At 38.3% G+C, this 23,852-nt stretch overlaps 1 protein-coding gene across 1 annotated transcript in view; it reads left to right on the top strand.

The window, feature by feature from the left end:
* The window catches only part of LOC150104729 (lysosome membrane protein 2-like), a 431,261-nt gene that overhangs the window by 333,205 nt on the left and 74,204 nt on the right, over positions 1 to 23,852 (top strand). The window contains exon 10 of the mRNA XM_090395911.1: positions 10,213 to 10,286. Within this exon, the coding sequence (XP_090252037.1) occupies positions 10,213 to 10,286 (74 nt within the window). The remainder of the gene's footprint in view (positions 1 to 10,212; positions 10,287 to 23,852) is intronic.

Here is a 23,852-nt window from a genome sequence, read left to right as displayed (position 1 = left end):
ATGTTTGTATAACTTGGGTCTTAGCTCAGGAATGATACCACAGGAATGGAAGGAATGGATGATAGTTCCATTGTAAAAGGTAGGTGCAAAAACTGATGTGTCTAACTACCAACCTATCAGTATCTCTGGTGTGGTAGTGAAGATTTTAGAGAAGTTGGTAAGAACTCGCATACAGAAATGGGTAGACATACAACTATACTCTGCAAGGAGATTGGTTTACTAAAGGAAGGTCATGTTTTAGCAATTTGCTCATATTTTATAACAATGTTATGGCCAAGTCGGATAAAGGGAATGGATATACTATGATAATATTGGATTTTTCTAAGGCATTTGATAGGATACCACATAGAAGACTGTTGCATAAACTGGAGAATATGAGATTGGAATATAAACACTTGACTTGGGACAGGAGATGGTTGATAGACAGATATCAAAAAGTGTTATACAGTGGACGGAAGTTTTTTCACTTGGTTATGCTACCAACTATATATTTGGTTTAATCCTTTATCCAAGTGTAAGCAAATAAAGTTTTCCTGAAGTATTTGTCAGAACTGGGGCAACTCGTGGCAAAGGTGGTTTAACTTCTCATCACTTGCCTTAGTATCCCATAATACAAAGCACATATCCTTATGGGTATATATAATGCTATGCATTATGGGAGGGGTCACTACCCAGACCGGTTTTGACCTTTATTGAGGTGCTGTTTAAGTAAATACTTCTCTAAAAATTAGGCTGTCCCCCAGACCACTCTCTACGAATGACTGAAGGACTGTCCAACTCAGTGATGGCTCCACTCAGTGATGATCTCACCCCACCACCAAGCAGAGCCATAATCTCAGCAGTGGCCCCACTCAGAGACAGGCAATAATCTACCCACAAGCAGAGCCTACATCTCAGGGAAAGTAACCATTTCTGCACAAAAGCACATCAGTTGGAGCCAGACCCAGAGGTGGTGATACTAAGGTGGAAGTAATGCAGAAGTCATATTTCCATATGCCAGTTGCCAAAAGGTGTCAACACCTTATTATTAAAATTCTCTCGATTAGAGATAGTTGATGGAAGTTTTTTTCACTTGGTTATGCCAGTTATATATTTGGTTTAATCCTTTATCCAAGTGTAAGTAAATGAAGTTTGTGCCTGAAGTATTTTCAGGACTGGGGCAACTTGTGGCAAAGTGTTATAACTTCTCATCACTTGCCTTAGTATCCCATAATACAAAGCACATATCCTTATGGGTATGTATAATGCTATGCATTATGGGAAGGGTCACTACCCAGACCGGTTTCGACCTTTATTGAGGTCTCATCAGTGGGAGCCTGACCCAGAGGTGGTAATACCAAGGTGGAAGTAATGCAGAAGTCATATTTCCATATACCAGTTACCAAAAAGGTGTCAACACCTTATTATTAAAATTCTCTGGATTAAAGATAGTTGATGGAGGTTTTTTCACTTGGTTATGTGAAAATACTTCAGGCTCAAACTTTGTTTGCTTACACTTGGATAAAGGATTAAACCAAATATATGATTAGTGGTATACAGTGGGTGTGAATCTGCCAAATTTAAAGTGACCAGTGGTGTACCTCAAGGTTCAGTTCTTGGGCCATTATTGTTCAATCTGTACATTAATGACATTAGGCAGGGTCTAACATCAGATGTGCAATTGTTTACCAATGATGCAAAGATAGGTAGGGCAATCAGGGATGCTACTGATATTCAGCACTTACAAATTTATTTGAATAGGCTAGAAATTTGGGCAAATGAAAGTGGCTGAAAGTTAATGTTAGTAAGTGTAAAGTTATGCACTTTGGCATGATTAGAGTTCCAGCGGCATATTGTATTAGTGGGATTATGCCACAAAAAACTGAGGAGGCAAGGGATCTTGTCGTATTGATGGATAGGAATATGGTGGATAGGAATTTGAAGTTCAAAAGGTCCCATAGCAAAAGCTGTAAATACAACTCAGAGGATAATTGTGATGTTGAAGTGAACCTTGACATGCAAGTATAATGAAGTCATTTTGCCTCTTTATAATAAATTTAGTTTAATCCTTTATCCAAGTGTGAGCAAGACCTTGCTAATGCTTCTGCCTGGTATCTTCACTTGGGCCTGGATCCCACTGAAGAGATCTCAATAAAGGTCGAAACTAGTCTGGGTAGTGGCCCTTCCCTTAATGCATAACATTATACATATCCGCAAGGAGATGTCTTTTGCATTATGGGAGATACTGAGATAGGAGTGATGTTAGCTTGCTCCATCTTTGCAACGAGTTGCCTGGTGTTGTACCACCTTACCCCAGTCCTGAAGATACTTTTAGGCGCAAACTTTGTTTGCTCACACTTGGATAAAGGATTAAACTAAATTTATTATAGTCTAAACAAGTGAAAAATAAACTTTCAGCCTCTTTATAAGACTGCACCTGGATTATTGTGTGCATATTTGGTCTCCCAAGAGGATAAAGAAGCAGTGGAAAGGGTGCAAAGAAGAGTTACAAAGATTATATCCGGATTATGGGATTTAGGTTATGAGGACAGATTGCAAGTATGTAGATTGCAGAATCCAGTTAACAGGAGAAAGAGGGGTGATATGAGGGCCCGTGTTGTTTAACTTGCTTATAAATGATATATCATGTTGACTAACTGGGGATCAGCAATTGTTTGCTGATGATACAAAGTTGGGAAGAATTATAAGTAGCACTGTTGATGTTAATTCTCTTCAGGGAGATTTGAATAGATTCTTTACTTGGACAAAAGAGTGGGGTTGTAGTTTTAATATCAATAAGCGCAAGGTGTTGCATATTGGAGTGCAGAAATATAAGGCTGTGCTATCATCAATGGTGCCATACCGCAGGAAGTGGATGAGATTAGAGATTTGGGAGATTTGGGTTGACAGTAGACTGAAGTTTATAGGATGTATTTCTAGTGTTTGAAAGGTTGAACATTGTAGTGCTGCTATGAGAAGTACTCTAACATGCAGTGAAAAGGAAGTGGTTGTGCCACTGTATAAGGCACTGGTCAGACCATACTTGGACTATTTTGCTCAGAACTGGTTACTTGGTTTTTCAGTGTGATGTGCAGACATTGGAGAGGATCCAGAGAAAGTGACTAAGACAATGTTGCAACTTTGGAGTGCTGGCTATGGAGAGAGAGGGTGAAGAAATGTGGAGTGCAGAGTTTGGTGGATAGGAGGAAAAGAGGTGATATGACAGAGACATTTAAGTTAATGAGAGGATTTTATCAGATTAATCCAGAGGGGTTATAAAAAGAGTAGAAGGTGAGAGGAGAAGAACCAGAGGTCATCCCTGGAAGTTATGTAAAAGTGTGGTAAAGAGGGGTGTGAGGAGTAGATTACATGGAGAATTGTCAGTGAATGGAATGCATTACCAGAATGTGTTGTTAATGCAAGGAGTGTTAAGGATTTTAAGATTCTATATGATAAATATGTTGGCAGTTGGTATCTTTAATTTATAAGAGATGTAAGTTTAATGATGCAGATTGTGAGGTTTTTAAATTTGGTAGGCAAGGATGGAATGGGATGAGATGGGATGTTGAATATACAGTTAATGGGAATATTTTGAAGAAGATGGAAGAAATGAGAGATCTGTGAGAGGTGGTGGACAGAGACTTAAGGTTTAGGCTTCACAATGCTAAAACTGTAAGAACATCATGATGGATTATTGCTGTGATCAGGAGAACCTTGATATGCATAAACAAAGTGTTATGGTTCCCTTGTATAAAGCTTTGATCAGTCCACATAAAACTTCTGTGCACAGATTTGGTCTCCTTTTTTTTTAGGGAATGAAGATATCTTAGAGAGGATGCAGAGAAGATTCTCTAAGTCAGGCCTCTGGAATGTGAGATATGAAGGCAGATTGAGGGAAAATAGATTGCAGAGCCTTGTGAACAGTAAGGAAAGAGGATATGTTTGAAACATAAGCTGGCAAGGGGTCATTATGAAATAAATTGGGAGAAGATTTTTAATTGAATCCATCCCTGGAAGCTGTATAAAATGAGTGTGAACAATCGAGCAAGTTCTTTGCGTGGAGAGTGGTTGGTAAGTGGATTGTGTTGCCAGAAAGTGTTCTGAATGCAGGAACTGTGGATTGGTCTAAGGCATAGTTCAATGATCTTATTATTATAATTCAGGCTGCTATGGAGTCACAAGACTCATGGTGGAGGCCCACCCTAGAAAAACACCAAGTCTATCATACCACTCCTTGTACCCATTGACTGTTTGTGCTCTCCCCACTCTATCAGACAATACATTCCATGGTTCATCCACTCTCCATACAAAGAAACCACTCCTTACAATTTTGCTCACACTTCCAGGAATGCCCCCCCCTTGTTCTCACTCCCTGTTCTATCAAGCAAAAAACTCTCCAGTCTCAACCCTGTAACTACCTCCTCCACAGTTTAAGTCTCAGTCATATCCTTCTTCTGTTACCAAACTCTGCAGTTCACATTCCCTCAGCCTGTCATCATAACTAACATTGTACTGTTCTGATATCATCTTTGTTTTCTACTTCTGCACTCTTTCCATGACTAATTTGTCCCCTTCAAATCTTTTTTTGCATAATACTATGGACCTCTAGCAATGAATCTTTTGACTCCATTCAGGTCTGGTGATGATAATAATCAGGGCTCGACACATATGCTTTCCCACTCACCTTTAGCGAGCAGCTGCAGACCTAACAAAATAAAATCTTCTTTGTTTAATAAAAAATACCTTTCTGAAGAGATTTTTTTTTAATTTAAGAAAACACAGAAATATGTTTAATCATTACTTAATCATAAAGGGCCCTTCTAGTTTCTAGTAACAAAAATTAAAGTAAAAAATATTCTCCCCCCCCTCCCCCCCAAAAAAAAAAAATTTTTTTTTTACTGTTCTACCTATTCTTATTAGTTGGCTGTTTTTTTTTTTTTTCTTTCTTTCAAGCAGTTCTTATACAAATGAAATTTTCTGCAACCATGATATGACACCACAAATCGCTTATGGAATCTTTATCGATATTGAGACATTATTTTAAAAAAATAAGGTGGGGGCAGTGGCGTAGCTAGGGGGAAGAGGGGGGGAGGCCCACCCTGGGCTACACTTTGTGTTTAAGAAATCTTGTCATACTGTCTATAGAACAGCAATTGAGTAATGAAATAGACTTCGACAATGTCATTGATAATTTTGCTAACAGAAAAGCAAGAAAAATAACATTTTGGAATGTTGTAATTAAGGTTTTACTTCAAAAATAAACATAGTGTTTTAATTTATTTCCTTATACGTCATTTTGACTTTTTGTAGTATTTTTGGTGTGCGGCAAATGCAGGGACCACCCAGAGCGGCAAAACCTCTAGCTACACCACTGGGAGGTGGCAAATAACATTTTGCATAATTTATTGAGTCCTGATAATAATAATATTTCTATTAAAGAATTAAAACCATTACATTTAACTCTAACTATAATCAAGAAATTTAAAATGTTTACATGAATCTTGAACAGGCATTAAATTACAAGTAAACATACACATTCGTTGGTGGTGACTTTAATGCCAAAATAGGATGTGGAAAAGAAAGCAAAAAGTTATAAGACCACATGACCTGGGAGAAAGAAATAGAAGAGGAGAGAGATTAGCTGAATTTGCTGCAGCTGAATAACTCTTTATCATGAACACTTTTTTCAACAAATGCCCAGGAAGAAGATGGACTTGGCAATCACTGAATGGAGACACAAAAAATGAAATTGACTACATTTTAACAGACTGTAACAGACTGATACAAAATGTTGGCACAAATGTAGGCGAAACATACTTCAATATAGATTCTGACCACAGACTCCTCAGAGCCATTATAAGAATAGATCACAAAAAAGAACAACATATCAGGGCAACATCAAACCACAAAGGACAACCCAAACAAATAGACTACCACAAGCTCAGGAAATACATAGAAGAGACTGAATGGACTATTAAGAACTGTTATATAAATTACTTAAGTATAAAGAGCTAATAAGCTTCATTTCGGCAATGAAAACATTAAACGGTTTTGGTTTTGGAAAACATTACTTAAATTGGTCTAGCTACTCGCTGATGAAGCCTCAAAAAAGGCTGAAACCGGTCTGGGTAGTGACCCCCCTCCATAATGTAATAACAGCATACATTTCCTAAGAAATGTGTTTTTACATTATGGAAAATACCTAAGAATAGCGATCTGAACTTCTCCCTTTGCAACGAGCTGCCCAATATTGTACTACGTACTAGGATCACTTGCATTTGCTAACGCTAGTGTCCGCCGATACTTTATAGTTTACTATATTCGGCAAGAAACTCTCTGATTCCAATCTTTGAGTTTCTTATTCGGTTTTAAAACTATGTGGGAATTAATATCCCCTTAATTTAAGTAATGTTATATAAATGATTACTATATTGACTTTATTAATAAATTCAATGAGTGCAAGTAAAAATCAGAAATTCCTGTGACACAAAAGAAAAGAGAAAGATTCTCACCTCAAACTATAGAACTACTGAAAAAGAGAAAAGAACTGAAGAAATCTGAAGAAAATTTTCTAGAATACAAAATTATCTGTAAGTTACTAAGGAAAAGAATTCCAGATGACTACAAAGCTTTCAGGATACAAAAACTAAGAGAAGCAGTGCAGGCAAAAACCAGTCTGAAAAAAAATAGAGAAAGATTTAAATTTTAAACAGTCAATTCCATCTGCTTTACAGGATCAAAATGGAGGAAAACATACTAATAGAAAAAAGATAGAAGAAATTGTGCAGAATTTTTATAGAGATCTCTATGCACTAAGTGCCAAGTTTCAGAACCTATCATTCCAAAACCAAACAATTTACCAGATGTACTTCCAGAAGAAATAGAACATCCCCTTAAGAAAATTAGTAAAGGTAAAGCCTCAGGACTTGATCATGTTAAGGCTGAAGAAATCCAACAAGGTGGACCAATTATTTTCTAAGCCTTGATTCATATGGTACTTCAAAGAAAGAAAGATTCCAGAGGAATGAAAGACCTCAAAAACCATACTTCTATTCAAAAAAGAGAACAAGGAAGACATTAAAAACTATCGTTCCAATCTGTCTACTCTCTCATATGTATAAAATCATGAACAGAATAATACTGAACACAATCCAAAACACACTCGAAGACAATTCCAGTAGAGAGCAGGCAGGATTCATAAGAGACTTCTCCACAATAGATCATATCCAGGTCATTTCACAACTAACAGAAAAATGCAGAGAATATCGAATTCCTCTATGTTTCCTTTTTATTGATTTTAAAAAAGCATTTGATACCATAGAACACAATGCAGTCATCAATGCCTTACTAGAAATAAATGTGGACCCTACTTATATCCACATGATAAAAGAAATTAACAAAAATCAGACCACACAAATAACCCTATTTGATCACTTATAAATATAGATATAAAGAGAGGGGTCTGCCAAGGCGATGTGATCTACCCCTAATATGTTTACTAGCACTTTTAGAATACATACTGAACAAAATAGACCTAAATAGAGGAATAAGCATAGACGGTGAAAAATTACAAATCCTTATGTTGGAAGTTTATTTTGCACTTGGTTAGACTATAATAAATTTAGTTTAATCCTTTATCCAAGTGTAAGCAAACAAAGTTTGCACCTGAAAATATCTTCAGGACTGAGGTAAGGTGGTGCAATACCAGGCAACTCCGAGCAAAGGTGGACAAAGCTCTCATCACTCCTTGTCTCAGTATCTCCCATAATGCAAAGCACATCTCCTTGCGGACATGCATACTGCTATGTATTAAGGGATGGGCCACTACCCAGACTGGTTTCGACCTTTGTATAGGTTAAGTGGGCTCTAAAAATAAGTCGATCCTGAAAGATCGCCCAACTCAGCATTGTTCCACTCAGTGACAGGTTCACCTCATCACCGAGAAGAACTCCTCAGCATTGGCTCTACCCAATGGCAGGCTCACCCCACCACTAAGCAGAGCCATAATCTCAGCGATGGCCCCACTCAGAGACAGGCAAAAACCTACCCCCAAGCAGAGCCTCTCAAATTGTCTTTGGAAATATTAGCGGTGGTGTCAGCAGTAGATGGCATTGGTGTAGTTGCGGACAGCGGTGGAGACAGAGTTGTAGAGTAGGTGCCTTTCCTCGATGAGTCTTTGGACTCCCTGGAGGTGTCTAATAATAATAATAATAAAATCAGAGCCAGAGCCACACCGGTTTTGATTTTTATTGAAGTCTCGTCAGTGGGGGGGGGGGCAGACCCAAACGTGGAGATACCAAGGCAGAAGCAATAGGAGAGGTCATATTTACCTATACGAGTTGCCAACAGGTGTACCACCTTATTATTGAATTACTCTGAATTTAGAGAAAGATGTTGGAAGTTTATTTTGCACTTGGTTAGACTATAATAAATTTAATTTAATCCTTTATCCAAGTATAAGCAAACAAAGTTTGCACCTGAAAATATCTTCAGGACTGAGATAAGGTGGTGCAACACCAGGAAACTCTGAGCAAAGGTGGACCAAGCTCTCACCACTCCTTGTCTCAGTATCTCCCATAATGCAAAGCACATCTCCTTGCAGACATGTATACTGCTATTCATTAAGGGAAGGGCCACTACCCAGATCGGTTTCGACCTTTATTGAGGTCTTCCAACATCTTTCTCTAAATCCAGAGTAATTCAATAATGAGATGGTACACCTGTTGGCAACTCGTATAGGTAAATATGACCTCTCCTATTGCTTCTGCCTTAGTATCTCCACGTTTGGGTCTACCTCCCACTGGCGAGACCTCAATAAGGGTCGAAACCAGTCTGGGTAGTGGCCCTTCCCTTAATTAATGGCAGTATACATTCTGCAAGGAGATGTGCTTTGCATTATGGGAGATACTGAGACAAGGAGTGATGAAAGCTTGGTCCACCTTTGCTCGAAGTTTCCTGGTGTTGCACCACCTTACCTCAGGCCTGAAGATATTTTCAGGTGCAAAATTTATTTGCTTACACTTGGATAAAGGATTAAACTAAATTTATTATACAAATCCTTATGTTTGCCATGATCTAGTACTGATATCCCACAACCCAAAAGACCTAGAATAAATGGGTGAAAAAATATACACAAACAGCAGTAAGATAGGCATAGAAATGAATCTAGAAAAAACAAAATGGATCAAAAACATCTACACAAGTGACAATCACCTGTGTATTAATAACATCCCTATAGAACAAGTGGACTCCTACAATTACTTAAGACAAACAATAAAAATGAATAACGATTTATCTGAAGAACTAGCAAAAAGAAAGAAAGCTGCATGGCTATCATTCAACAGACTAAACGAAACACTTACTGATCCAAATCTTGACATCTCTGCAAAGGCAAAAACTATTTAATAGTGACAGTCTTCCATCACTCACATATGGATCAGAAACATGGAACATGACAAGAAAAGAAGAAAAGAATCTCAGAATAACTCAGCATGCAATAGAACGTAGGATTTGTAACATCAACAAAAATGGAACATGTTAGAAACACGGAACTAAGAAAGAGATCCTGCATAAAAGATGTGGTAACTGCAGTATATGAAAGCAAGATGAGATGGGCAGGTCACATTAGCCAGACTCAGGGATAACAGATGAACATATAGAATACTCAACTGGCAACCAAGAATAAAGATAAAACTAGGAAGACCACCTACAAGATGGGAAAATCCACTAGTGAAGTCTATGGGTATAACATAGAAGACAGGGGCTCAAGATCGAGATCATTGGAGGCATCTTTGTGATCTGACCTGCACTCATGAAGAAATCCTGAGTGAAACAGGTCCATCAAGGTAATAACAAGCTTCTGAAAAGTCCATCCTATATGACTTTGTAAATACAAGGAAAATTTACTCTAGTAAATAATCTAGTATAAAAAACTGTTACTATAGCAATAGTTTCTTACACTAGATTTTTAAAGAGCATTGAAACATACAACTAATATAATATACACTATATGCTTTAAAAAAAAAAATGGTGAAAACTTTCAAGCTCTTGAAGCTCTACTAGCTCATCCCCATGATGGGACTTGAATCTATGGCATATTGGTTGGAGAAGAGGTGTGCTATCTGCTTGACCAACCAAGCCAATGCAACATTCGGCTTTTAAGTTGCATTTGCACTAAGAAGATATTCGTTTGCATTAGTGTCCAATTAATGATATTTTTATCTTTTTTTGCAGTCAACTGGAGCAGTGTTAAGGGTTTCTAGACGACTGCAGATAAATATTCATTTGAAGAAATATATTAATATTAAGTAGGTAACAATATTTATTATTATTACAGTTTCAACCTTATCCATATGACTTTGTGTAAAATATTTATATTCTTATAATTCTTATTATTATTACACCCTCCATGGAGTTAGCAGACTCCTTGTAGGAGATTCATTCAACTGACAACATATATATATATATCATACTGAATCTTAAAATTCTTAACACTTCCTTCATTAACAACATATTTCGATAATGCATTCAATTCACCCACAGTTTTCCATGTAAAAATTCTATTCCTCACAGCCCTCTTCATCACACTCTTACAAAGGCCATCTCTAACTTCTAGAGATGGCCTTTGTTTCTTCCCCTCTCACCTTTTACTCTTTTTATAATCCTCTCTGGATTAATCTGATAAAATCCCTTTACCAACTCTCTCATATCACTTCTTTTCCTCCTCTCCACCAGTGATGATTATTTTCATCATCAAAAGACTGCTGTGGAGTCAAATGCTTATCATAATTGGTCCTCATTGTCGCATGTAGTGCTCATCATGTGCCTTAAACTTGTTAACTATTTTCACCCTCATCATACTCTGAAGCAGTACATTCTACTCACAAACTCTGTGCAAAGTTCTTTGCAAAAAACCATCACTCCAGTGCTCATAGCTTTCAGAAATTCCTTCTTGGTCTGCATCTCTGTCTCTCTCTCTCTCTCTCTGTTAGGTATAAGGATAAATTCCTTGAATTTATCCTTATACCTAATACATATAAGGCGGCCGTATATATCGTATACGGCCGCTAGAAGGCCAGACGGTTGGTCATGTTTTCAGGGAGCTCCTGAAAGCTAAGTATAATTTTGAATGAAAATTAGAATATAGGTTAAAATCATAATGTAATATTGTCTAATTTTGGTAGCTTGTGGTGTCTGTGTGATTTTGCTGTAAATTCCGTTATTTAATTTAGTATTTAATGATACGTTTCATAGATTTGAATATGGCGCCAATGCGACGTAAGATAATGGTGTCCAAAAATACGATGCCATTGTTCAAAAACTATAATGTGAGAGAATTTGTCCAATGTGATGTGTGTGGAATGTATGCATTCCCGAATGAGGCTGGAGTTTGGATTGAAAGTGATAGTGGTGGGAGAAAGTGTAAGCAAAGTGAGGAGTTGAATTATGTGTCAGGTTGTGAGACAGCTATGGTTGAAGAAAGCCAGAATGTGAGTGAAAATAGTGGCTTGATAGGGAATTGCGATGTACAAGATGGCAATGAGAGCTGTGATCTAAGAAAGAGTGAGAGCAACTATACAGAGAGAGAGAGAGAATGGTTTGAATGATAAAAAAAATAAGGAATTATTTGTAGGAAGTGAGATCGCTAGGTTGCGCACAGTGATACAAAATGTGCAGCGGCAATTAGAGCACCTGCAAAACTCTTTCCAGAGTGATTTGGCTAACGTAAATAACCAGGAAAGAGTGTTGTATGGTGACTTGTTATTAAGAGGAGTGATAGATGGGAGTGTAACTAAATCATATTTACCGGGTGCGAAATTTAAGGATGTAAGTGAGAGTATTAGAGTGCAAAAACAGAGGGTGAAAGAATTAATAATTGTGGCGGGTACGAATGAATTGAAAGGTGATAAATTTTTTATGAGAGAAGACTTGAAAGTATTGTTAAAGGTAACGAAAGAAAAGAGTGACAGAGTTAGAATGGTGAGTCTGTTGCCACGGTATGACAGAGAGGAGTTTAGAAGGAGGGCCATAATCGCAAATGACATTATGCACAGGTTATGCAGACGGTGTGGTGTGGAATTCGTGGACGTGTGGAATGAGTTTGATGGGCGAAAGGACTTATACAAGATGGATGGACTGCATTTGAATGGACTTGGTGTGCGAAGACTGGAAAAAGTGTTGCTGAATGAAGTGAGAATGGATGTTGTGCAGAACCAGGGAAACTAGAACTACCAAGGATGGGGGGGGGGGTGGATATGCAGACACCAGTGAGACAGTTGAGTGTAAAAATGTATATAATGTATCTGAGCCAGCACTAAGGACAAAAAATGGGAATGGGACATTTAGAATAAAGCATCAAGATAGGGGTGGGACAAAGGGATCACTGCATTTCATGTATACTAATGCCAGGGGTATTAGGAACAAGAAGGAAGAATTTTTGACCTTGATTGGCTCTTCCTGGCCACAGGTTATTGGCATTAGTGAAACATGGCTGACGAAAGATGATATAGTTAGTGGGATAGAATGTATAGGTTATAGTGTGTTTAGGAGGGACAGAGAGAATAAAATGGGGGGAGGGGTATTATTGATGATAGCTGATGAACTGCAGCCAAGGAGAATTGAAGTTGTATTGCAGGATAGTGAAAGGAGCTCATTTGATGCTATTTGGTGTGAGATTGAGACTGGCAGAATAAAATATACAGTTGGGTGCTGCTATAGACCAGGTGATGGAATAGATGGTGGAGATAGTATGCATAAACAAATTGATGAAATGAGTGGAAGGAGGGTAATTATTATGGGGGATTTTAATTATGGTAACATTGATTGGAAGGAGGAGAGGACACATGTGAGGAAGGCAATGGATTTTATTCATTTATTAAGGGATAACAATCTGAGACAGCATGTAATTGAAAATACTAGGGATGTGAGAGTGCTTGACCTGGTAATAGCATCTCACAATTTGACTGTAATGAATATGACCATGTTGCCACCTATTGGTGAGAGTGATCATAAGGTCACTTGACCTGGGAGGTGGCTAAAGGTGTGGAATTTTTGATTAAGACAGGGTATATGTGGAATTACCGTGCTGGCAAGTATGACAAGCTTAGGAGATTGCTTGGATCAGTGCCATGGCATGTACAACTGCAAGGGCTGGACGTCGATAGAGCATTGGAAGTGGTCAAGGAGCATTTACAGGCGGTTATGGCTGATTGTATACCTAGGGTCCGAATAGTAAAACAAGTAGGGGTTAAATGGATGAATAACACCATTAAGATTGAGCTGCAAAAAAAAGAAACAGCTGTGGAGGGAATTTAAAGAAAGGGGTGACCTGCAGGCACACGAATGGTATAAAGTGCAGGCCAGAAGGGTAACGAGTGTGGTAAAAACAGCAAAAGCCGATTATGAAAGGAAACTAGCTATGCAAGCAAAAGAGAATCCCAAACAGTTCTTTCAATATGCTGCAAGCAAGAAAAAAACTGTACATGGCAAAATGATTTTAAGGAATGACGATGGTAAGGAGGTCACTGAACCAGTCGATATAGTGGAGTACTGAGCGTGCACTTTGCAAAAGTATAGCATCCAGGTGGTGACATTGAAAAAATGAAGGAGCCATTAGTTTATATGGGAATTGTGATGAATGAAGTGGAGGTGAATAGTCTATTACAGAACCTTAATGTGAATACATTTGTGAGATTGGATGGTATACTGGCATGGGCCCTTGACCATGTTGTTTAATCTGAGTCTCGGGTCTGGTTTAGTCCCAAAGGCGTGGAAAGAGGGGAAAATAGTTTCACTGCATAAAGGAGGATCCAAGACTATGGTTGCAAATTACCGACCGATCAGCATATCAGGAGTTGTTGTCAAGGTCTTGGAGAAAGTAGTCAAGAGAAAAAATACAGGAATGGATTGATGAAAATGAGATACTGTACAGGGTACAGCATGGCTTTGTAAAGGGTAGATCATGCCTGAGTAACTTGCTCAAGTTTTATAACAAGGTGACGGCTGAACTGGATAAGGGAAATGGGTTTACAGTGATACTGCTGGACCTGGCAAAGGCGTTTGACAGGATACCACATGAAATTCTAATCCGTAAACTACAACATGTGAGAATGGATATAGGGTTGGTGAGATGGATAGGTGGGTGGTTGATGGAGAGATATCAAAGAGTGGTTTATTCAGGAGTGGAGTCCAAAAAACGGCCTGTGACTAGTGGGGTGCCGCAGGGTTCTGTTCTTGAACCACTGCTGTTTAATCTGTTCATTAATGATATAGGGAAGGATCTAAGTGGAACAGTTCATTTGTTCGCTGATGATGCAAAGTTGGGGAGCGCGATAGTGAATGCAGAAGATGTCAAAGTCTTGCAGGATGACTTAGATAGATTGGAGTTCTGGGCTAAGGAGAATGGATGTCAATTTAATGTGACAAAATGTAAGGTTATGCATTTTGGGGTGAAAAGATTAGCAGCAGTATACCACATTGGTGGAACTGTACTCCAGGAGATTGATGAGGGCAGGGAGTTGGGAGTGTTGGTGGATAGGGAGATGAAGTTTAGGGGACACATGGCAAAAGTGGCTAAATCAGCTCATCAACTCACTTGGTTGTTAAAAAATACCTTAACGAGCAGAGACAAGCAAGTTATTGTACCTCTGTACCGAGCCTTGATAAGACCTCATCTTGACTACTGTGCCCAGATTTGGTCACCTCGGTTCCTTCTTGATGGGGAGGAGGTGGAGAGGATCCAGAGGCGAGTGACTAAGATGATAGCAGGTCTATGGAATGAACCATATGAGAACAAGTTGAAGATTTGTGCGTTGCAGAAACTGGTTGATAGATGGAAATGGGGAGATATGATTGAGACATTCAAATTGCTAAAAGGATTCTATAAGATTAATTCAGTGGATATTTTTGAGATCAGGACTGGTGGTGGGAGAACTAGGGGACACCTATGGAAGCTGGGCAAGAGTGTGGTTAGCAGTGGTGTAGGAGCTGAGTTCTTTACTTTTAGAGTGGTAAATGAGTGGAATAAGCTGCCAGAGTCTGTTGTAGGTGCTATGACAGTGAGCGAGTTCAAGGCAAGGTATGATAGATACTGTGAGAATGTCATATAGTTGTGTGGACATGATGTTTAGGGCCTCCCTCGATGAGTCTAAGGACTCCCTGGAGTAGCCCGAAAATAATAATAATAATAATAATAATTTATCCTTATACCTAACATTCTAGAGACCTAACACCCCATTAGTTAATCTTCTCTTGATTCTTTCCTAAAAGTCTTCATATCCTCAAAATCCAGTTTGTGAAATCTGCATACAGATAGTCAATATATATCTAATCAAAGTCTTGTTTGTGGAACTATTATTATTATTATTATTATTATTATTACGGGTGACTCCAGGGAGTCCTTAGACTCATCAAGGGAAGCCCTAAACATCATGTCCACACACCTATTCAACATTCTCACGGTATCTATCATACCTACCTTGCCTTGAACTCACTCACTGTCATAGCACCCACAACAGACTAGCAGCTTATTCCACTTGTTTACCTTTCTAAAAGTAAAGATCTCAGCTCTAACATGCTTGCTAACCACACTCTTGCTCAGCTTCCTTAGATGTCCCCTAGTTCTCTCACCACCAGTCCTGATCTCAAAAATATCCTCTGAATTAATCCTATAGAACCCCTTTAGCAATTTGAATGTCTCAATCATATCTCCCATTTTCCATCTATCAACCAATTTCTGCAACCCACAAATCTTCAACCTGTTCTCATAAGGTTCATTCCATAGACCTTCTATCATCTTGGTCGCTTGCCTCTGGATCCCCTCCACCTCTTCCCCATCAAGAAGAAACCTAGGTGACCAAATCTGGGCACAGTAGTCAAGATGAAGTCTTATCAAGGCTCGGTACAGAGGAACAATAACTTGCTTGTCTGCTCGTCAAAGTATTTTTCAACAACCAAGTGAGTTGATGAGCTGATTTAGCCACTTTTGCCATGTGTCCCCTAAACTTCATCTCCCTATCCACCAACACTCCCAAGTCCCTGCCCTCATCAATCTCCTGGAGTACAGTTCCACCAATGTGGTATACTGCTGCTAATCTTTTCACCCCAAAATGCATAACCTTACATTTTGTCACATTTAATTGACATCTTCTGCATTCACTATTGCCCTACCCAACTTTGCATCATCTGTGAACAAATGAACCATTCCTCTCAGTTCCTTCCCTATATTGTTAATGAACAGATTAAACAGCAGTGGTCCAAGAACAGACTCCTGTGGCACACCACTAGTCACAGACCATCTTTTGGACTCTACTCCTGAATAAACTACTCTCTGATATCTCTCCATCAACCACCCACCTATCCATCTTACCAACCCTATATCCATTCCCATATGTTGAAGTTTATGGATTAGAATTCCATGTGGTATCCTGTCAAATGCCTTTGCCAGGTCCAGCCGTATCACTGTAAACCCATTACCCTTATCCAGTTCATCCGTCACTGTGTTATAAAATTTGAGCAAGTTACTGAGGCATGATTTACCCTTCACAAAGCCATGCTGTCCCCCATACAGTATCTCATTTTCATCAATCCATTCCTGTATTTTTCCCTTGACTACTTTCTCCAAGACCTTGACAACAACTCCTGATATGCTGATCAGTTGGTAATTTGCAACAGTAGTCTTGGATCCTCTTTATGCAGTGGAACTATTTACCCCTCTTTCCACAACTATAACTTTATGTCAGGTGAAATTGCATGTCAGTTTCTTCCTCAGCAGCATAATCTATTGTGTTTTCTAGTAATGTGACTTCTAAATTTGAGATTTTTGTCTACCATCTCCTCAAGTTCCTATCTCCTCTGCTTCCTTAGATAATTCCTCCAGTTGTGTACCTGTCAGCCTCATTTGGCCGATGAAATGGTGTACTCACTCTCTGCTGTTGGTTTGAATTCCCACCATAGTCATGGATGTTTTTTGAATATTATAGTGTGAGATCACTATTCTGTATATTGGAAGTCTGAAGTGACTTCAAAAAAGTTTAATGTTTGATCGCTTAAGCAGGATTTCCAGATTATCTAACCTTGGCCTACCCATGGTACTAATATTAATGTACTATAGGCCAACAGCTTTTTGTTTGTGGGATTCACATTAAAAAAAACAAAAAAAACACCCAAAACTTCAACAGTTATGGCTGTATTAATTTACCAAAAATCTGGGAGACAGTCATTTTAATATTTAATTAATACTTGTTTTCTTTCTTTTTTCAACACAGATGGCACCAACTTGGACTTTAGTTCCTTATGCTGTCTGTTACATTTTTTTAAAACTTGTCCCACTGTTATAACAAATTGTTGTTGTTTTGTATACTGTGACAAGCTGTTCTTGTGCTTGCTCTGAAGATTGCTGGATATAATGCCAAAAAAATATCAGCAAAGTTAATAAATATGAATTATTTTCTTATCATTCTGTGTTGTAATCATTCTGTTAAAATAAACTAACATCTCTATTATTAGGCTTTTGTTAATAAACAGGACAAGGATACTGTTAGTCTCCTGGAAATTTCCTTAAATATGCAGTGATATATGATTGATGACTTTCACCTTATTAACATGAGTTCACATAATTCTTCTTATACCTCCAGTTTATTCACCATTAATCTCTCCGTACTCAATCTTTGTATGTATGAGATACGGTGTGAGATAGAGGTAAATAGAATGAGATGTTGCTTTAGTCCTGGTAATGAGAAGGGTGGTGACCATGAAATGTATATGCAAATTAGCCAAGCAGATTGGAAAAGAATGATCATTGGGATTATTTTAATTATGATGTATATAGAATGGGATGCAGAGAGAGCATCTAGAAGTAAAGAAAATGAATTTCTTGAGTTTTTGAGGGACATCTACCTTAGGCAGTATGCAATAGAGCCTATGCAAAAATTAAGGATCTTGGATTTGATCACCTGAACAAAGGCATCATTATAGATCAGATGTCAAATCTCTCTCTCTCTCTCTCTCTCTCTGGTTGGCAAGAGTGACTATGAAGTGATTACCTGGTTGGTTGCTAGCCATGTGAGGACTTCTGTTAGAAAAGGATATATGAGGCACCACAAGGCTGGTGATTATAAAAAAGATCAGGAGGCAGCTTTCATCTATATTATGGAATAAGGAGTTGGATGAAAAGGAGGTAAATGCTGTTTCAATACTATTCAACAACCATCAAGTAGAAGTAGTGTTTAAATGCATTCCAAGGGTCAGAAATTTTAAAAAGAAGGTAGGTGTGAAATGGATGGATGCAGAGATTAATCATGCAATATGGAGGAAGAAGGCATTATGGTGGCAACATAAGATGAGTAGTAATAAACAGTTCATGAGGCATAGAAAGAACAGGCAAAGAGGGTAATTCGGTTGGTAAGGGAAGCAATGGTGCAGTATGAGCATCATTAAGCAAAATGAAGCCAAAAAAACTAAGTAGTTCGTTTGATATGCAGCTAGCAGAAAAAAAGAATAATTATTATTATAAAAAGAATAATAAGAAAAGAAAACTGATTGAAGAAAATGGTAAAAGGATAACTGCAGCAGAGGATGTAGTTGAGATATTGAATGAGCAGTCAAAGATATTTCTTCCTTTTGAATGTTGACATCAAACAGAGTTGAGAGCAGTGTAAGTGGAGCATGGGTGACTGACTTTGATGAACAAGAGGTATATGAGAATTCAGTAAACTTGATGTTAATAAGGCTGTGGAAGCAGATGATATATCACCATGGGTTTTGGGGGAATGTGCGAGGGAGTTGACATCTGACTTGGCGTACTTGTTTAATATGAGTCTTACATTGGATCAAGTTTCCAAGGAGCAGAAGGAAGGAAGGGTATATATTGTATTGCTTTAAAAGAAACTTAACGGAAAACTCAAGATTGAAAGTATAGGCTTGTGTGTCAGGATCCATAATTGGGTTGGCAACAGTGGTATTCTTTTTGATGGACAGCATGCATCATCATTATTATTATTAGGGGTATCTCGATGGAGTCAGTAGACTCATCGCGGGAGACCCAAACTAGCAAAACAATATCTGTCATATCTCTTCTTGAATTCATTTACAGATGAAGAGCTCACAACTAAGTCAGGCAATGAATTCCACTCATTCACCACCTTCCAGGCAAAAAACCTTGTTCTCACACCCTTGTTAACTGCACTCTTCTTTAAATTCCAGGGATGACCTCTTGTTCTTCCATCACTATCACACAGCTGAAACATTTCCCCTGCATCAATCCTATAAAAACCTTTCAGTAATTTAAATGTTTCTATCATATCCCCTCTTTATGCCTATCAACCAACCTCTGCAATCCACAAGCTCTCAATCTATCAATGTAGGGAGCATTTTTTACATCACTCACCAACTTAGTCACTCTCCTCTGAACCCTCTCCACAACCTCCTCATCTCCAAGGAATCAAGGTGACCAGACCTGAGCACAGTAATCCAAAAGTGGAAGTATCAATGCTTTATAAAGGGGAATAATAACCTCTTTATCTCTGGATGTTAGTGTGTTCCTCAACAACAAGTAATCCTATGTGCAATCTTGGACACCTTAGCAATGTGTTCCCTGAACTTCATCATCCTATCTACTAACACCCCTAAGTCCCTAGCCTCATCAATTTCTTGGAGTACTGTTTTATCAATGTAGTACACAGCTGGTAATCTTTTAATCCCAAAATGCATGACTTTACACTTTTCCACATTGAACTGACATCCATTACCTTTTGCCCATCCTACCAGCTTATTTAAATCATTCTGCAAATTTTCAACATCAGCTTGATTTTTTATTGCGCTACCCAACTTTACATCATCAGCAAACAACTGAATCTCCCTTTAAGCCATTTCCTATATCATTTATGTACAAATTAAAAAACAATGGCCCAAGCACAGAGCCCTGAGGCACACCACTGGTAATCTGCCTCATCCTGAACTCGGCTACTCCATACACTACCTTCTGGTATCTCTCCCTGAGCCATTCTCTTATCCATATCACCAATTCAGTATCCATTCCCATCTGCTCCAAATTGCGTAACAGTGTTCCATGGGGTATCCTATCAAAAGCCTTAGCAAAATCCAGAAGTACCACTGTGTAGCCAGTTCCTTTGTCCAACTTAGATGTCATTCTATTATGAAAAGAAAAGTTAATAGATTGCTAAGGTAGGATCTACCTTTAACAAAACCATGTTGGCCTCTATAGAGTATCATATCCTGATCCACCCATTCTTGAATTTTGTCTTTACCCAACTTTTCCAATACTTTTACCACAACTCCTGAGATGGTGATTGGTCTGTAATTAAATACCACAGTTTTAGAGTCACCCTTATGCAAAGGAACCACTTTGCCTAATTGCCACTCCCTGTGGACCATACCAGAGTTCAAACTTAAATTAAATATCCGAGTAAGAGGGGTTGATAATTCCTTTGCACATTCACGCAACACCTGAGCTGATATTCCATCTAAATCTACAGCAGTGTTCACATTTAAATTTTGCAATATATTAAATACCTCTGATTTCTTAACTTCAATTCTCACATTAGTTATTGCTACAGGTACAGAGATATCCTCACTTGGATGATAGACTTTTGTAAAGTGATCACTCAGTAACTCGACAATTACATCTAATTTTGTCACCTCTATACCATCAGCACGCACTAAAGTTATCCTTCCGAAGTCATTCTTCCTTTTACTTGCCACATAGGGGAAGAACTCTTTGGGATTACCCTTGATCTCTTTGGCTAAGGTCTTCTCATAATCTGATTTAGCTTTTCTTACTATGCTGGTAACCTTCCTAGCTTGAGCCTTGTACTGCTCATGGGCGTACTGATCACATTTCTCCTTGTACATTTTCCATAACATTTTCTTTTTTTGCAGATCAAGCTTGATACTACTGCTCATCCATCTAATGCCTGCCTTGTTTGTCTTCCTGACCATGGGGACACAATCTGATATTGCTTTCCTCAGATGCACTGCTAACATCTTTCCCCTGCAATATGTTCTGCCATGGGATGGCTGCAAGCTCACTCCAAAGCTTGTTATAATTGCCTAACCTGCAGTTCCGTATATACCCCCTTCTTAACAGAAAAATCCACAGATTTTGCAACCTCCCAAGTCCAACCACATGACTGCTTTCATCCATTGGAGGTAACAAGGACACCTTACTTATGCATATATCCTCTGAACCAATAACCAGGTCCAACACTCTCACACCACGTGTCCCTTCAGTTATGTGCTGTTTCAAGTAATTATCTCGTAGAAGATGTATGAACTCCATTTCCTTTTTGCTACGTGATATTTCCTCCTTCCAATTGATATCACCATCATTAAAATCCCCCATAATAATCACTAAACTTGCACTCTTTGTACCAATTTGCTGATGCATGAATTCAATATCTCCCCCTGGCCTATAGCAGCATCCAACTGTATATTTGGTTGCATTGGTCACTATTTCACACCAGACTGCCTCAGATGAACTCTCATTCACATGTCTATCATCTTGATATACTACTTTCTTTGGCTGCAGCACATCAGCTATCATCAACAGTAGTCCTCCCCTTGTTCTATCTTCTCTAAATACTGTATCCATCACATTCAATTGCAGTGACCACATCTTCTGTTGACAGCCAAGTTTCACTAATGCCTACAACTTTTGGTGAGATTGCACTGACTAATGCCAAAAATTCTTCTCTCTTATTTCGAATGCTTCTTGCATTGGTATATGAAAATTGCAGATTCCCTCTAGTTCTTGTACCAGCTTTAGAACTGATATACAAATCACTAATTTCAGTAGTCTCATGCCGATTTTTATCCCCTCTCTTTAGTAATTTATTCTGCGAATAAGGATCAATAAATATACAATCACTGCTAAAGTTTCTCTCTCTTACACTCAATCTTTTCAATATTAGTTTCCCTGCCCAATTACTTCAACTTGTTCAGAAAACAGTAACTTCTTGAATCGCTTATGTCCTTCCATGTTCAGATGCAGTGCATCTCTAGCATACAACTGTCTTTTTACTTCAAACACGCTCCAGACATCAAAAAATTCCAGACCTTCTTTTTTGCACATTCTTGCAATCATATCATTCATTATCATCGCTCGTCTTCTTAATTCGTAATTGTCAAAACTAGGCAGCACACATACACACACTATCCTCACATTGACACTTTTCCTCTTCACAATATCTAATAATGTTCTTAAATCTTTTGCTACTCGATTTATACCACCACTCAGGTTATTTGTACCCACCATAACTATCATCTTGTCTGCTTCATGCCCTCTATTTATTGCTAAAGCAACTCTTTCTATTGTCCCACCAGCCAGGCACTCCTCAGGAATACCACTCTCCATACCCTTAATCATAGAATCACCATATATTTTACCACTCTTAACTTCATTCAAGTCCACACAAGCATCACTCTTGGACTCATTTTCTGTGCTATTCAGCATGACTCTCCCAGTTTCATTACTCAACTCTCTTTTACTTACCCCCACCCCTCACTCTCACGACATCTCATTTCTTCTAGACCTCTTGTGGTTTTATTTTGTTGACTCCCAATCACTCCCATACTATTTATTACTGCATCATTTGCCAAAGACTCACCCATATGTAATCTTGTTCTAGTTACTTCAGCTAAAGTAATCTCTATAGTCCTAATTTCTCTGTTTAACACATTAAACTCATTTTTAACTTCCAGTATCTCCTTACTGAGCACTTCCAATTCCTCATGCAGAAGATGAAGGTCATTTTCATTTTCATGAACTCCGCCGAAGTTCTTCCACTACGGTCGCAATGTCAGCTTCAGTTCCTAAATGCTCTAGCCTATCCTGACACTTCTCACATATGTCGACATTTTCATTCTTCTCATTTAGCCAGACCGACCACAGATCCTTCACATTCTTCGGCGCATACATGTAGCAGTTTCCGCTATGCATCCATTGCGAAAAATCTAACGCTGAGCTAGCCTTTCATGTAGAAGTCCTGCGCACCGCTGACGTACGTTTCTTGTTGGACGCCATCTTTACACGTTGAAGTAGTGAAACAAATTTCAGCGAAAACACACTATATACAACACAGTTCCAAACAATAACACCACTGAAGGACACTTGTATCTAACTGATGCACAATTTGAAACAAAAAAACACACTATGTTTAAATTTAAAAACACAATTTCTAGCCTAACTAAACACGACTGCCACATTCACCCATTTGTTAAAGAAAGTCATGTTTTAGTAATCTGCTTACTTATTACAGTAAGGTGACAGGTGCATTGGACAAGAAGATGGATACCCAGTAGTATGCTTAGATTTTACAAAAGCTTTTGACAGAACCTTTTTTCGTCAGACCTTCCCCCCCCTTTAAGTAAAAAATCAGTAATAACAAAGATTCCCAAGAACAATAAGTTTCAAGTTAATATATTTTATAAACAATTCTTTTAGAAAATGTATCCAATTATTTAAAGTAAAGAGCCAATAGGCTTCATTTCGGCGATGTAAAACATTATTTAAATTAAGGGGATATTAAATCCCACATTGTTTTAAAACTGAATAAGCAACTCAAAGATCGGAATACGTTTACGATCAGATTACTCAAAAATATGTTTATAGTCACTATATTCGGCATGAAACTCTTTGATTCCGATCTTTGAGTTTCTTATTCGGATTTAAAACAATGTGGGATTTAATATCCCCTTAATTTAAATAATGTATCCAATTGTGATTTGCAATGCATGTTAAAAAAGTTAATGAACACTAGTACTTACCATGTCTAATGTGAAGGATGAGGTTGATGTGCTTTTGGAACAGTGGAAATATTTGGTTCCTGAGTTTCATTAGTTTTAATCTTAGGTCTCCA

Source organism: Typopeltis vanoorti, chromosome 7 (assembly GCF_054136105.1).
Source record: "Typopeltis vanoorti isolate ZY-2024b chromosome 7, IOZ_Tvanoo_1.0, whole genome shotgun sequence".
Taxonomy (NCBI): domain Eukaryota; kingdom Metazoa; phylum Arthropoda; class Arachnida; order Uropygi; family Thelyphonidae; genus Typopeltis; species Typopeltis vanoorti.
Note: the sequence above shows the minus strand (reverse complement) of the source record. Positions and strands in the feature narration are given on the sequence as shown.